Raw genomic sequence first — 16380 nt, 5'->3', positions numbered from 1 at the left:
CAGTCTGTATTAGGATTTCCAACCATATATAGCTGTTAATCAAGGGTACTGAAGAATAATTTAAAATTATGACATGGCTATTTTTTCTTTAAAAAATAGTTATTTGGATAAAATAGTAATTGCCTACAATTCTTTAGATATTATATTTCTCATCCTTTTCATTTGTGTTCATGAACAAGCTGTTGAAATTTTGAATATGTATCTTTTCCTTATATAGTTGACAAGATAGAAATCCCTTCAAGAGAGTTGAATGTAGTTGGATGAGAAGAACCAGCTTACTTGTTATTTAGAATTAATACAGGCTAATTTATAAATTTCTTTGAGTTTATTAATATCACATGGGTTGCTATATTTTCACGTTATAGAATATTAAAATGTGTTAATTTTAAAGAAAACTTGACTTAAAAAAAATCTTTTTATTTATTATGGTATAACTTATATGCCATTTGCATTTTAAATTGACCATTAAAAAAAGAGATGCACTCTTCAGGCCAAATTTTGTCCAAGTTACCAGATAAAGGGTAGTTTCATACATTCAAAATTCTCGTTTGCTATAGAAAAGATCTTAAATATACTGTTAGAGTAATTGGATCCAAGGGAATAGCTGTGGTCTATAGTATTGTCTTACCATATGTTGGATGACTTCATTTTACAAATCTAACAAATTTCTCTTACAGGTGGATAGAAGCATTTCAAGAAGGCACAATATTGTAGTTGTGTTGGTTTCATCTTGTGTGATTCCAAAAGGGTGGAATTTCATCAGAATAAATGCAGTACAAATATTTTATATAAACGAACAATGCCAAGACGAATCCAACTAAAATCTTCATCAGAGAAATTATTTTATTAGGTATAAGGTAATTTTAAAAAAATGTTTGTTTTTCATGTATGTTATTTATTAAAATTTTAATGTTTACTTAATGGTCAGAGTTATTTCTGAGACTCACACTGTATGCTAAAGTACCTTTTCTTTAGAAACCAGAAAACTTATCTTAATAACCATATTAGCTGTTTGTGACACAGTCCATCCTGCTTTCTCAGTGTGTTTTACAGTGTTACTTTGTAACATTCTCACCAGTGGTAAGTCATGGTAAATAAAAAACACACATCAAGGAGTGAATTTCTATACAGTCCTTGGATTGGAAATTATGATTAAACAGCTGATGAGAAAAATGTATGTCTTTGAATCCATACATTTAGATGAATTTTTGTATCTTTTAATGGAAAAACACATGGCCAATTTCTACCTCAGTAACTGAAGCAAAATTCCAGTAAATTGTCTAAAGTATTTCTACTGTTACGTATCTCTTGTGCCATGAGATAATGTTATATCATCAAGGAATTACAGCAAAGGGATAGAATCTGAATTTTCATTTAACTCAATTGTGAGTAGGAAAAAGAATATTTCCATTTTCAGGGTAACACAAATAATTAACTCTATGGCCTTTACATTATGTCTGATCTTTGAAAAAGAAAAAAAAACTACCATTTCAACACAAACATATTATTTCTTTAAAAAGCAAAATATGGCAAGTATTATATTATATAATGTCCCTTGCTTTTCTAAGTGTTCTGAGCCCAAAGTAGTAGAGAGGTATTTGTATATAAAAAGAATGTTACATTTTCTATAATATTGTGATTTTTTAAATGAACTGGAATTACCATATCAAAAAGCACAGATTCTAAGCCAGTATTAGAAATTGTATAGTAATCATTTTAAAAGATTTTTAAATACCACTTTGTGTTATGTCCTCTCTGGTAATTAAAGTATATTTTTTTATATTTTTCTTTAATCAGCTGTCAGCATACCTCATTAGGAAGGACTTATATTCCTATTTTGGTTCACATATTGTTTAACATATGAACTGCTTTATACATAAAATTGATGAGAAGTAAAATGAAATTAACACTATGATTAAAGTCATTCTTGATGTTCATAATATAAATTTGTTGACTGAGCTTAAATGAAATATGAAGTATCTTCAAAGGCAAGAAATTTCTTTGAATAAAAGGCACAAGAAATTTCCATTCTGCTGTTATATAAAGAATTTCCTAATTCAGTATTATCTCTGATTGCCAAGAGAATTACTGAGTGCCTTCTGAAACCCTTTGAATGTTTGTTGCAGCACCAGGGTCTCTACATCTAGAGTTTGACTACTGTAGTTTTCTGGCTATTTCTTGCTGTGGAATCATTTTAAACCCTCTTGCAACCTCACATATAGTCCTTACATGTTAACTTCCAAGTCTTTCTGTTAGCTGTAGGTAAATAACATTTTTTTGCATCTCATTAACTTTAACCAAGATAGCATCAATAAGCCTTCCATGTTAAAATCCCTGCAGTCTTAGTGTGTCCTTTTTTGAGACTAAGGTCATGCCTTAGGAAGTATTTCCCATGGTTTCACAGGACCAGCATTTTGTAAAACAAGTTACTGGGGTTCCTCTCTCCTGCTCTTGAGCTTTCAGCCTTCTGACTGCAAGGTTTGGTCTAATCAGAATCTGAAAATTATCAGCCAGTGTCTATTCTATCTTCCAACAGTTGACTGAATCAAGAATCAGTTAAATATATAAGAAACAGTGCATAGACTTCTAATAATTCTAATTACATGTGAAGCACATGTATGATTATGCTAGTGTTGGCTTAGCCCCATGGAGGGCTTTGAAAAATATAAAAGATGTGCCTTTTGAGGAATCTATTGGATTACCAGCTCCCCCCCTCAGAAGTTTTAAATGTGGAACAGTATTACATTCCCTTTCTCCCTTATCAGTCCTTCATAACTTCACTGAAGCTGATCAATTATTTAACCTTGCTCATTCAATGTCAAATGAGAAGCCTGATTATATATATTTTGTAATAAAGCTGTTGATACTTTTAAAACCACCTTGATAGCTAAAAGTTTAGAGGAAAAAAAAAAGATGTTGCATGCACTCTATAAATGAGAAGAAAGTATAAACAGTACTTAGATCCCAATAGTACTTAGTGTATTTTCTACATTGATACATGTGCTTCCATCAAATCCTTTTCAAGTGTCTCCTTTTATTCATAAGGAGAAAGAAGAGTAGTTACAAAGTTAGGTCCAAAAGGATGCTTAAGAAACCTAGACAAGAGATGCCAGGTCAAACTGGGGGAAGGCTGGCCTTCGTATGTGTCTCTAGGCAGTGCTGCTCCTTTATCTGTGGCAGCTTTAAACATAGAGGACTCATCAGAGTCTAAGAAAATGAGAAAGTTTTATCTCTGGCACTTCTGAACCTCTTCCCGACTTCTTTCCCCTTGTTCCCTAATGTACCCAGTATCCTGCTATTGTCTTTTCCCAAGATACATCTCCCTTTTAATAACTAAAAGCTTGATTGTTTGAGTATGTAGTAGCATTTCTTAAAATGAGATCATCAGAGCAATCTTTAATATAAAGCTGTAATGAAACAACTAAGTGAGGACAACTTTAAAGTATAGCTTTGTTAGCCAAAGGTGTATTTTATATTTGGATGGTAGAATATATCCAGAAATAGGGAAAGCCTACTATTTAGTAATTAAGTTAAAATGTAAATGTCATCACAGCATATCTTGATTTATGTCTTCGAGTGTGCTTTCATTGTACTTGGTTTTTGAAATTTGAGATCTGTCGTAGTCAGATGTCATCACGGGGACTTCCAGAGAGGTTAATTCTATTTTTCTTACTATACTTCACACTCCTTGAAAACGTACTTTCTATTCCTGGTTACATCAGTTTCTCACAAAATACTTACCTTGCATCTTTCAAGAGAAAATATTTGTTGAAAAAAGTAAGGACAGGATTCTTACCATTTTGAACTCAAAAGTCCCAGAGGGCCCACATTATAACTCAGATTTTAGACCTACTCTTCCATCCTGCAAGGCCATATTAGCGAGTACCTGTTAGACATCTACATCTTAAGCATTTTAAGCTTTGCATGTCTAAAACGCAATTTCTTTTCATTCAGATCTGTATATTTTCTTCTACAATGGAGAAACACCATTCTTGGCTCCAGAATCTGCTTCCAAGTCTCAAGAAGACCCTCTACAACTGCCCTCATGTCCTTTTCCATCTTCTTTGTCCTTCTATTGTTGCATCCACCCTAGCTCAAGTCCTTGTTACCTCTTCCCAGTGATGGGCATAACTTTTCTTCTAATTCCAATGCCTTTGTATGGTCCCATTTAAACACTGCCAGACCCATCTTGTTAAGCATAGTTCTAATCTAGTTTCATTCCTGCTCTTTACAACCTTCACTGGCTTCCGAGTGGTTTGGCATGAACACTTTTGCTCAGGTATCATATGTGGCGGCTAACCCCTACCCTACCTCTGTTCACACCGTTTTGTCTTTTCTCATCCTCCCCCTACCCCATTTTTCTGCCTATTTACCTAAGACTTCTCTATAACAGTTGATCCTAGCCTCTCCCCATTCCTGCAGATTAGATCTAGTCTCTCCTTCCTCTATGCTCCTGTAGCCTTTGGCTCCTAAACAGACTTTCTTATGGTGCTTATCACATTCTAGCCTTGAGAACAGTAACTGTATCTTGTTCCTTTGGGATTCCTCCTCAGCACCTGGCAGAGTGCCTTGCATTCACTGGACACTGTTGTGAATTAAATTAATTCAAATGATCTCTCACTCTTTTTTGAATGCCTCTAAAACACAAATATTCTGGAGCCTATGCCATTTTTAATGTTATTTTCTAATGGAAATTTTCTAGTTGGATTTTTTTAAGATAAAGGTAGTAGTAAATGTTCGAAAAGTCTCAATATCAAATTCCCCCCTGTTTTTGAGGGGGTGGTTAGGATGAATGGTGGCAACTTTCTTTTATATGGGTTCATCATATCATGTTAAGAACCAATCTTGAAATGCTATTTTTTCGAATGACATAGATTTATAGAAACACTTTTTACTTTAAAAATAATGTTTGTATCTTATTGTCCGTATAGAGATATAGATCCTTTATAAATAAAATATTAGTGTAAATAATGTTATGTACTATATTTATACAAAATAAATGTACTAAATCTCCTTTCAGTATGATGATGTCTTTTAAATCATTTTTTATAGTCATGCAATTAGAGATGAACCACACTGATCTGTTTTCCTGAATCATAATTAGGGGAAGCTCTTTTTCACCAACAAAACATAATCCCCATTTAGATGGTTTCTACATCCAAATATTATTGTGACCTAAGCAGATTAATTGCCTGAAAAGGGGATGACCCCAAGCATCACCATGGGTGTGCATATTAGGCACTGAGAATAGAGGAAGAGGTCTCAGATTACCTTTTTCCATTGGACCTATATGTAATATACTTTCTTAGCTTTCATCTTTGGGACAAACTTAAGGATTTGATCCCAGTCTGGGTGGATGGAGTAGCTGCTGTTCAGTTGCTAAGTCGTGTCCTCTCTCTGGGACTGGATGGACTAGAGCACGCTGGACTCCAGTCCTTTGCTATCTCCCTGAGTTTGCTCAAATTCATGTCCATTGAGTCGATAATGCCGTCCAACCATCTCACCCTCTCCTGGCCTTTCTATGTTTGCCTTTAGTCTTTCCCAGCATCAGGGTCTTTTCCAAAGAATCAGCTCTTCGCATTAAGTGGTCAAAGTACTGCAGTTTCAGCTTCAGCGTTAGTCCCTCCAATGAACATTTCAGGGTTGATTTCCTTTAGGACTCGACTTCACTGGATGGATGGATGGAGGGCTGCTTTAAAACCACCAATTACACAACAAATGATCCTAAAAGGAAGAGAGCGACTTCTAGAGAATGAGACATAAAGAGTGTTTTCACTTGTTAGGGGTTGTTGCATGCCCCTTTTCTTTGTCCAGCTGCCTAGTTCCAGGGGGAAATGACAGAGGAGATGTTCTTCTTATCAGTGCCCCTTGTTTTTCCTGACTTCGGTTTCTGGCCTGAATCCGCAACTGCTTTTCTAGGGCGAATCAAAACTAAGACATTAAAAAAAAAAAAAAAAAGACATTTTGAGGACCTCTTCTCTTCAAGACCAAACCACACAGCAGTTTTTGCAAACATGGCGGCTCTTGCGACCACGCCTTGGTGCTTCAGGGGCCACTATCAGAATGTGATGTTCTGTCAACATCTTATTTCGCAAATCTGTATTGTCCATTAGGCATTGTCCCATAAGCTTGGAAATACACCAGTGAACAAAACAGACTAAAGCCAGTCTTCTGGAAGTTTTCATTCTACGTGATTCTACTCTAGCTCCATTTAACCATTATGCTATTTACTCACAAAAGTTGATAAGTAAAACTTAGCCTTACTCAACAGGGCTATGCTCCAGCTTATTTAAGGGAATTTGAAATATTTTATTGGGAGCTACCCAGTTTTGTTAAGTGTTCTAATAAACCATTTAGTCTAAGGCAAGAGCCTGTAACAAAGCCCAGTTTCCCACAAATTAGAGACCGAACTGTCTAAAACTGATTAGGTCATCTATCTTGGCTCCTATGTGAACAGTCTCAACACTTCCTTTAAGGACCGCCTTTTGCAAACAGGATGCTAAGCGCGCGCGGCTTCTCCAAGTCTCAGGGAAGCTCAGCTCTGCCGGGGCAGTCTCCCTCCTAGGCGATAGGGGGCGGTCGACTTTCAGAGGCTGGGTTCTCAACCCTCCATTTGGGGAACGTCACGACCGCCTCTCGCCGCCTCGCCACTCCACTGGTGCGCAGGCGCGGACGGGAGCGCGCACCGAGTCGCCGAGGGAGGGGTCACGAACTCTGACACCTCCCCCCCCGCCCCCCCTCCCCCGCGGCAAATACACAAACCCAGAAAGCTCCGTCTCCACTTTTTTAACCCTCCCCGCTTCAGCTTTTTCCAGTCTGTTTGCCTGGAGGCCCCCCCAGCCCATCCTGTCCCAGCAGCCGCCGCACGAGACTGCCCGCTTTACGCCCAGCGTAGGACGCCGCTCGGTAGAGAAGCGCCGGTAAGGAGGGACGGGTGAGGAGAAAGGCGGCCGCAGCGGCGCCCGGGAGGAAGGCCGGGGCCTTGGGAAGGGCCCTTCCTCCCAACTGCCAACGGGCGCGCCCCCAGTCCCCCCGACAGCCTGCGGCTTCGGCCGGCAGAACCCGCACTTCGGCTTCCGCGGCGCGCTACTCGGGGCGGACTGGGAGAGCGGCCGGAGCAGCGGGGCCGAGTGCGCGGGGCTCCGAGAAAGGCCGAGGCCGGGAGCGGGGTCCGGAGCCCGGAACGGGGCCGTGGGGGTGGGCGCGAGAGGGAGTCGGCGAGCGGCTCTGCGCGCACGGCAGTTTCTGCCGCGGCACCTCTGACCTTTCACCTACAGGGAAAGCTTCCGTCTTGGCGAGGGCGCCGCTTCCCCAGCCTCCGGGAGCCGCGCGCTGCCGCCGGCCCCCGGGGTTGGAGTGGGCTCTAGTTCCTGCGGGACGTGGGAGAGGCCGGCCTGGCGGCGAGCCGAGGCCCGGATCCCTTTCACCACGAGCCTCTGACTTGTTCTTGTGCTTGACCGACGGAATGACGCTCTCTGCTTTCACAACCGATGGCGCGGGAGCGACCGCTGCCTTTGGATCTCTGTCTTTAGAGAAAGAAAAGGCAGCGGCCGAATGTCCTCACTACAGTGCACGTCCAAGCTTCCTGCATCTCTTTTGTTAAGAAAGTTTGCTTCCAGCTCTTGCAGATAACCGTTTTATGAATGGCAAATGTTGCCAGGTTGTTCTGTAACCTTCGCTATATAGGTCAACTGTTAAAAAATAATTGCTGGAAAGGAAAAACAAAAAGACTTGAAAGTAAGGCCTTTAGGGGTTTTTGTGCCTCGGAACTTAATAAATGGACCTTCGACTTTGAGGGTTTTAGAACAGTGCCTGCTGTGTGGTTGGTTTTAGATTTTAATTGTATGTCAGTTTGGTAGATTTACAATAAAGAAGCTATTTCTGCTTATTTTTAAAATGGATCGCAGAAAATGTAATTTCATCATTCTTTGTAGGAGCATTTCAGCTTTTTAAAGGACATCAAAGGCAGAAAACATTCCCAAAATATCTACTCTTTGTGTGTGTGCTAAACTATATAATTCCTACTATTGTTGGAAAGAAGAAAGAAATCGCATATAAGAAAGGATAATAGTTTATGTGTACCTTTTTTGAGTCATTGAACCCTCTGCAACCTTTTTAAGTCTTTTGTGAAAACCAAAGACTGTCTCTAGAAAAATGCACCCTTGCGTAAAATTTTGTATACAATATTATAAGTAAACAGAAGTTTCCCAACTGAATTTTAAAGGTGGGAGAATTTAAATGAGGGAGAAGCTTGAAATTGTATATTGGGGAATAAAGATCATTCCAGTTTGTCCTGAACGAGTCCCCTCTGGGACTGGTAGGAGATAAAATAGGAAGATAGGGGAAGTCAAACTATAAAGGAATGCTCCTTTGTGTCTTCAGTGGCAGGCATGTTATAAGGACTTAGTAAATACTGAAAAAAATACCAGGAAAAGGACTGAAACTTTATTCTTTGACCATTAAAGAGGCACTGATACTTATGAAACAGGAGAATAAGGATATGTTTCAGTTCTGTAAGCATCCTGAGATTTTGCTGTTGGTCAGAAGTGCTAACCCATAGATGATTCTTGCCTTCTAGGGGCTTTTCATATACACAAAGTTGAATATATTAAATATTCGCCCAGGAAAGTTACTTCTGGCAGTAGCTGAAATTATACCTGAAGGATTCTTAACCTGAAGACCTTGGGCTGGCCATAGGAGAGTTTATGAACTCCTTGAAATTGAGCATATATCATCAGTTGTAGGGTGAATGAATGTGAACCTGTTTTCTCGTGAGGGAAACCTTACCTTCCATCAGATGTTCTTTTATTTTTTATTTTTGGTTGCGCTGGGACTTCGTTGCTGCGCCTTGCTTTCTCTAGCTGCAGTGCCCAGGCTTCTCACTGAAGTGGCTTCTCGTTGCAGAGCATGGGCTGTAGTTGTGCGAGCTTCAGTAGTTGCAGCACACGAACTCAGTAGTTGAAGTTAATGGACTTACTTCATGACATGTGGACTCTTCCCAGACCAGGGATCAAATCCATGTTCCCTGCATTGGCAGGTGGATTCCTATCCACTGTACCACCAGTGAAGTCCCAGATTTTCAAATCTATGTTTGACCCACCCTCCCAGAAAAAAAGAAAAGAATAATTGTTTTACATCTTAGTTTCAAGCATTTTTTGACTGCTACACAGAAAAATATGTTTTCCATCATGACTCAGCACACAGATTAAATTGAAATAAGTCCTTACCCTCACTATACTTGATGCAGTATTTTCTATTCTAATTTCTTTCTTTTTTAAAAGAAGAAAATTCTGACCTACTGTATTTCCCCATCCACAAGTGGCTCAACAGGGAGTTTGCAAAATACTAACAAGAGCCTACAGTAGGCTGATGGGAGTAGGGCTGGTGGGGAAAGAAAATGAACCGTTTATGATGTACTCAAAGAGCACAGACTTAAAGTTTTGAACCTGAATGGAAGGAGGATGACACCACTGTTGTTGTTCAGTCAATAGATCATTTCTGACTCTTTGCAACCCCAAGGACTACAGCATGCCAGGCTTCCCTGTCCTTCACTATATCCTGGTGTTTGCTTAGATTTATGTCCATTGATTCAGTGATGCTGTCTAATCATCTCATCCTTTGCTACCCTCTTCTTTTGCCTTCAGTCTTTTCCAGCATCAGGGTATTTTCCAGTGTCAACTCTTTGCATCAGGCGGCCAAAGTGTTGCAGCCTCAGCATCAGTCTTTCCAGTGAATATTCAGGTTTGATCTCCTTTAGGATTGACTGATTTGATCTCCTTGCTCTCCAAGGGACTCTCAAGAGTCTTCTCCAGCACCACATTTGGAAAGCATCAATTCTTTGGTGCTCAGCTTTCTTTTGGTCCAACTATCACATCCGTCCATGACTACTGGAAAAACCATAGCTTTCATGGATCATAGCCTTTTCATGACGAAAGGGCTTGCATAACTCAGTAAAGCTATGAGCAGTGCCTTGAAGGACCACCCAAGACGAATGGGACATAGTGGAGAGTTCTGACAAAATATGGTCCACTGGAGGAGGGAATGACAAACCACTCCAGTATTCTTGCCATGAAAACCCCATGAACAGATTCAAATGGCACCACTGAGGGTACATTTTTTTCCTGTGGGGAAGATACATAGAAGTGAGACTGAGGTAAATGTGAAAAAAGAAGAATCAGAGCCGAAAATGTAGGACTGTATGTCTTCTGTATGTTGATTAGCTCTAGAGTAGTAAAGGCAGCAGCCTCCTGTTTTTCTGCTTTGTCCCTCAGGTTTGTAAAAACACTTATCCTTCAGTGCCTATCTCAGATGTCTCTTCTGTAAGATTTTCCCAGACCCTCCCTCTCCAGTGTGATGGTTCTCCTGACCTGTTGCTCATTTATTGAGCATTTTGTTTATTCAGCTAACTTTCAGGGAATACATTTTACCTGTAAGAGACCACTGTACACTTATATATGTGTGTGTGTGTGTGTGTGTGTGTGTATATAGATGTTTGATATATTGGCAAATAGATGGGTGAAAAGTGGAAACAGTGTCAAATTTTATTTTCTCGGGTTCCAAAATCACTGTGGATGGTGACTGCACCCACGAAATTAAATGACGCTTGCTCCTTGGAAGAAAAGCCATGGCACACCTAGACAGCATATTAAAAAGCAGAGATGTCACTTTGCCAACAGAGGTCCATTTGGTCAAAGCTATAGTTTTTCCAGTAGTCATTGGTACAAATGTGAGAGTTGGACCACAAAGAAATCTGAGTGCCGAAGAATTACTACTTTTGAATTGTGGTGAAGACTCTTGAGAGTCCCTTGGACAGCAAGGTGATCAAACGAGGCAATCCTAAAGAACAGACCTGTGCTTCACAGACCTGAACATTCATCAACCCTGAATGTTCTCTGGCAGGATGGAAGCTAAAGCTCCAATACTTCGGCCCCATGATGCGAAGAGCCAACTCATTGCAAACGACCCTGGTACTGGGAAAGACTGAGGGCAGGAGGAGAAGGAGGTGACAGAGGATGAGATGGTTAGATGGCATCACTGACTCAATGGACATGAGTTTGACCAAACTCCAGGATATAGTGAAGGACAGGGAAGCCTGGCATGCTGCAGTCCATGGGGTCGCAAGGAGTTGGACATGACTGAGCAACTGAACAACAACATACATTGACAAAGATACTTTCACAAACTCAAATTTTACAAGAATATTTTGAGATAGGTTTTACTGAATCCGTTTCATTTATAAGCAAACAGCATTAAGTGACTGACATGTAGTTAAACATTTAGTAAATAGTAAAAATGGGATTGAAAGTCTGATTTATTGACTTGACTCTAGGGCACTCTACTACCTTTATAAACCCCCTCCTATATTTTCCTGTTTTTCTCTTTATCACTACTTCCTAGTTTACTTCGTAGCATTTAGTACATGGTAATTTTAAAAATCTGTTTCCTCGTTAAAATATAAGCTCCATTCAGCAGAGATTGTCTCTCTTATTCTCTGTGAAGTCCAGTAGTCACACAGTGCCTGATGAGTATCTTTCAGTAAATATTGATGCTTTCTGAGTTCAAATACAAATACCAGGCAGTGTTAAACACTACTGGTTCATTGGAAAAAATCAGTCCATTGAAAAACTACGAGTTCTTTTCCTTTAGAAGTCTTTTATCATCTACACAGATAAAACCAGGTGCTTTAGAAGATAAATAGGCACAAAATACAGTGGATTACAAATGAAGGAATGTTTACTTTTCTAATTACCCATTTGTAGATACCCATTCAAAAAGCAGAAAATAACTGGTCTGTAAATCTCCACTTAGAGAAGTCATCATTAATATTTGAGAATGTTTGTATATTTTATTTATTGTCTGTTCTCCCACTGTACAGTCCATGGAATTCTCCAGGCCAGAATACTGGAATAGGTAGCCTTTCCCTTCTCCAGGGGGCTTTCCCATCCCTGGGGTCACACCCAGGTCTCCCACAGTGCAGGCAGGTTCTTTACCGGCTAAGCCACAGGGGAAGCCAAAGAATATTGGAGTGAATATAGCCTATCCCTTCTCCAGAGGGTCTTCCCAACCCAGGAATCAAACCGAAGTCTCCTGCAGTACAGGCGAATTCTTTACCAACTGAGCTGTCAGGGAAGCCCTTGTTTTAATACTCCCTGACATTTAGAAAGATAGATCCCTAACATTCGGAAAACTGCCTGGCTCATAGTAAGCACTCAACAATTATTGTTGAATGGAAGAATATTGAATGAATTATTGGATCAATGAGTAGGAAAAGTTTTAAGGCTTTGATAAACATGGACAAATTTCTGGGAAGGTTTCAATTTAGACTTACATCAACAATATGTAAAGAATGCTTATTTTTCCTCAGTTTTTTTTGAGTTAAATGTAGTCTTGGAAAACAAACACATGCTGACCTAGTGATTCCATGACAGTTGTGGTAGAGAGAAGCCATTAGCAGAGACATGGCAATATGAAGCAACATGGTAATAAATTCAAGGAATTACAGTCTAAAATGTAAGGTTCATTGGCACTTCATGTCCTATAGTTAAAGGGAAGGCTTTGAAGAATATTAAGAGCTAAAATAATGTTAAATATATACGTTAGAGCAGTCTGGCACCACAGTATTAAAGTATTAATAGCAAGTGGATGAATGTTATTGGACCTTGAGGTCAAGAAACTGGGAGAATGGCAGGAACGGGACAACAGTCTGTCAGTCTTCAATGAGTAATGCAATTGAAAGAGAAATGAATGGATGACATTAAAAACTGGTATAACTCGCTTAAGTGAGTCTCAAAGGAAGAGTTTTTCATGAAGGAAAAGTAAGCGGCCTTGTTCAAAAGACTACATTCACAGTGTCCTTGAGATCTATATACAGCACATGGTAGGAATAGAGATGCAGTTACCCACAAGAGATCTGTACCGGACTCTCTTTTGTCTGGTGGCATGAACCCGCATGAATTGCATGGGAGGCAACAAAGATTTCTGAGAATTCATGCCAGCAGAAATGCTGCCAGGTTGGACTGAAGGGGACATAAATGGGTTGAAATGAGTGAAGGCTATTGGAATTCTGGCACCCTGGAATACCGGGTGGGTCAACAGTGCTGTTCGGTTTTGAACATATGTTACCTTTCCAAAAAAAGGAAGAATGACACCCCTTCTCCCCCACCCCCCGCCAAAACGGAGCAGAGTTTTGAGAGGGTTGCCAATTCCATTAGGGACCCAGAGCACACAGGCTTTGGCAGTAACCATCTCCTTGGTTGGGTTCCAGAGAGGTTGAGGGCACTTAACTGGCACTACTTTTCAAGTGGGAAATAGTTGAGTAATCTAAATACTGTATATTGCTTTTAGAACAAGTAATTGAAACATTTAAGGTTTTAAAAGAGATTGAAAGACAAGTAATTTGGTGATTAATATTATAATTGTAGAATATGAATTTGTGACAGTATATAATATAAAGTCAAATGATTTTTGTATTCTTGACTACCTGATATAGAGAAAAAGCAAATGTCAAAATCAATCTGTTAATCTTACTGACTCTCAAATCTATTTGAAGACAGTTTTATGTTAAAATTCAAACTAAACTTAACACTTAAGAACAATGAAGAACAATGACAAAATTCTGGAGAAATCTTCTAGTCTTCTGAATGAATATAATTATTTTGTCAGCTTTTACAGTATACTGATTAAAAAGTATGTTAAATGGCTACAGTGATGTATTTGTTTATAGACTGGGTTGACCTTCTTTAATTAATAAACCATTCCTGATGTATATCGAAAGTCTGTGATTTAGACTTCAGTAACATTGAAAAGTGAAATTGTTTGGTATTGAATTAAGTTTTTTTAGATAGACATTTTCAAAATTTGTAAAAGCAGAATAGTTTTATGAACTCTTGTGTAAACTTCAGCAGTCTTTGATAATTGTCAACACACGGCCAGTCTTAAGTTGTTTATTCCTTCCCACCTCTACCCACACAACCAGATTATTTTGAAGCAAATCCTAACTGTCATGTAATTTCATTTGTAAATTCTTCAGTTAATATGTTTTGTGGGTATAATTGTGAAAAAGCATCTTTTTATTTTTGGCAGGACACTGGCAATCAAATCATGGCATCCATAGAAGAAATTGCACATCAAATTATTGAACAACAAATGGGAGAGGTATGTCTAATTTACTGCTCATTAACTGCTTAACCAAACTGATTTATACAAATAAGTTTGCTAGGTTTTGGTGGCACAGAGATAAAAGATACCCTCGATTGCTGGAATCAAGATTGCCTGGAGAAATATCAATAATATGCAAGTGATAGCACCCTTATGGCCGAAAGCGAAGAAGAACTAAAGAGCCTCTTGATGAAAGTGAAAGAGGAGAGTGAAAAAGTTGGCTTAAAGCTCAACATTCAGAAAACTAAGATAATGGCATCCGGTCCCATCACTTCATGACAAATAGATGGGGAAACAGTGGAAACTGGCTGACTTTATTTTTCTGGGCTCCAAAATCACTGCAGATGGTGACTGCAGCCATGAAATTAAGACGCTTACTCCTTGGGAAGAAAGTTATGACCAACCTAGACAACATATTAAAAAGCAGAGACATTACTTTGTCAACAAAGGTCTGTCTAGTCAAGGCTATGATTTTTCGAGTAGTCATGTATGGATGTGAGAGTTGGACTGTGAAGAAAGCTGAGTGCCGAAGAATTGATGTTTTTGAACGGAGGTGTTGGAGGAGACTCTTGAGAGTCCCTTGGACTGCAAGGAGATCCAACCAGTCCATCCTAAAGGAGATCAGTCCTGGGTGTTCATTGGAAGGATTGTTGTTAAAGCTGAAACTCCAATACTTTGGCCACCTGATGCGAAGAGCTGACTCATTGGAAAAGACCCGGATGCTGGGAAAGACTGAAGGCAGGAGGAGAAGGAGACGACAGAGGATGAGATGGTTGGATGGCATCACCGACTCAATGGACATGAGATTGGGTAAACTCTGGGAGTTGGTGATGGACAGGGATGCCTGGCATGCTGCGGTTCATGGGGTCACAGAGAGTCAGACACAACTGAGCGACTGAACTGAACTGACTTTCAGTTCACTTTGATCTAGAGAGAGATGGTCGAATAATTGGACAATAAAAATAGAATATGTTCAGTGCTATGATAGGTAATTTTGTAGAGTGTAATCAGGAATTGGGAACATGGAAGAAAAACAGCTAATGAAGAGTTGTGGGGTGTGAGGATCTAGTCAGAGACTGTTTCTGAAGGGTGCAAAATCTGGGGTTTAGTGGACCATTAGAAAGAGATCTATGTCATATAAACAGTTGTGTTCTAATAAGAAGTTCCATAGTCCAGAGGTTTTCAAAATATCATCTAGGGACTCTTTCAGAGAGTCAGCAAGGTCCAAACCATTCTCATAATAATACTAAAATGCTGTTTGTCTTTTCATTGTCATTCTCTCACAAATATATGGTGTAATTTTCCAGAGACTACCTGTTATATGATACGTTAAAATATGTCAAAATTTAAAAGGCGACTGACTCATTGAACCAGTGTTTTCCAAATGACCAGTGCATAATGTAACAAAACTGCTCATAAGTGAAGGATTCACGTTGCAGGATAGACCAATAGATTTTTTAATATATTGATTGGCCAAGAAGTTAGTTCAAGTTTCTTGTAACATCTTACAGAAAAACCCAAATGAACTTTTTGACCAACCCAATAGTTTCTGATTCCACATTGCAGCTAACCTCTAAAAAGCTATCACTTTTCAAGTTTTGATGTCATACCAAAGAACAATTTACACAATTTAAAGAAGCAATTAAGATATTCTTCCCCCTTTTACCCAAAAAATATAAGGCTGGATTTTCTTGCTTTGTTTTAACAAAAACAGCCTTTGCAGCCGATTGAATGCACAGGCAGGTATGAGTATCCAGCTTCTGTTAAGCCAGACATTGAATCTGTTTGCAAAAATGTAAATCAGTGCCCCTGTCCTCCACTAAATTTTTTTTTGTTTTGGAAAATATACTTACTTTTCATTAAATAAATATTATATTATGTTCATATTTAATGGGTTATTTTTAAATGAATTTATAAATATTTTAAATTTTTTCTATTTGAATTTCAGTATGGTAAATATCAATAGATATAACCTATGTAAGTAAAAGCTGTTTGGGCTCTCAGTGATTTTTATTTATTTATTTTGGCATGTAAAGAAATCCTAAGACCTGAGAACTATTTCCATAATCTATTTACTCTTCTTTATTGAAGGCCACTTGGATCACTTCAGTTTCTAATTATAATTATTGTGCTGCAGTAAACATACTTTTCCCATCTAAGCAAAGTGTTTCCAGGCAATGACAGTTGGACCCTGCATGTATCTGATGCTCTTGTCTCTAAGAA

At 39.1% G+C, this 16380-nt stretch overlaps 2 protein-coding genes across 8 annotated transcripts in view; both read left to right on the top strand.

The window, feature by feature from the left end:
* The window catches only part of FGD6 (FYVE, RhoGEF and PH domain containing 6), a 113283-nt gene extending 108261 nt beyond the window's left edge, over positions 1-5022 (top strand). For both annotated transcript variants that reach the window (XM_020877907.2, XM_020877906.2), the window contains exon 21: positions 678-5022. In XM_020877907.2, coding sequence (XP_020733566.2) covers positions 678-714 — 37 coding nt within the window. In that variant the 3' untranslated portion in view covers positions 715-5022. The remainder of the gene's footprint in view (positions 1-677) is intronic.
* A 1687-nt stretch (positions 5023-6709) lies between these two features.
* NR2C1 (nuclear receptor subfamily 2 group C member 1) overlaps positions 6710-16380 on the top strand; it is a 41253-nt gene continuing 31582 nt past the window's right edge. For 3 of the 6 annotated variants that reach the window (XR_002310837.2, XM_070454341.1, XM_070454342.1), the window contains exons 1-2: positions 6710-6920; positions 14083-14154. Coding sequence is in view for 5 of the 6 variants with exons in the window: in XM_070454341.1 (XP_070310442.1) it covers positions 14101-14154 (54 nt within the window). In the remaining variant the exon portion in view is untranslated. The remainder of the gene's footprint in view (positions 6921-14082; positions 14155-16380) is intronic. The other 3 variants (XM_070454343.1, XM_020877905.2, XM_070454340.1) reach the window with 2 other exon arrangements.

This window comes from Odocoileus virginianus, chromosome 24 (assembly GCF_023699985.2).
Source record: "Odocoileus virginianus isolate 20LAN1187 ecotype Illinois chromosome 24, Ovbor_1.2, whole genome shotgun sequence".
NCBI lineage: Eukaryota > Metazoa > Chordata > Mammalia > Artiodactyla > Cervidae > Odocoileus > Odocoileus virginianus.
The sequence above is the reverse complement of the archived record's forward strand: the minus strand, read 5'-3'. Positions and strand labels throughout refer to the sequence as shown.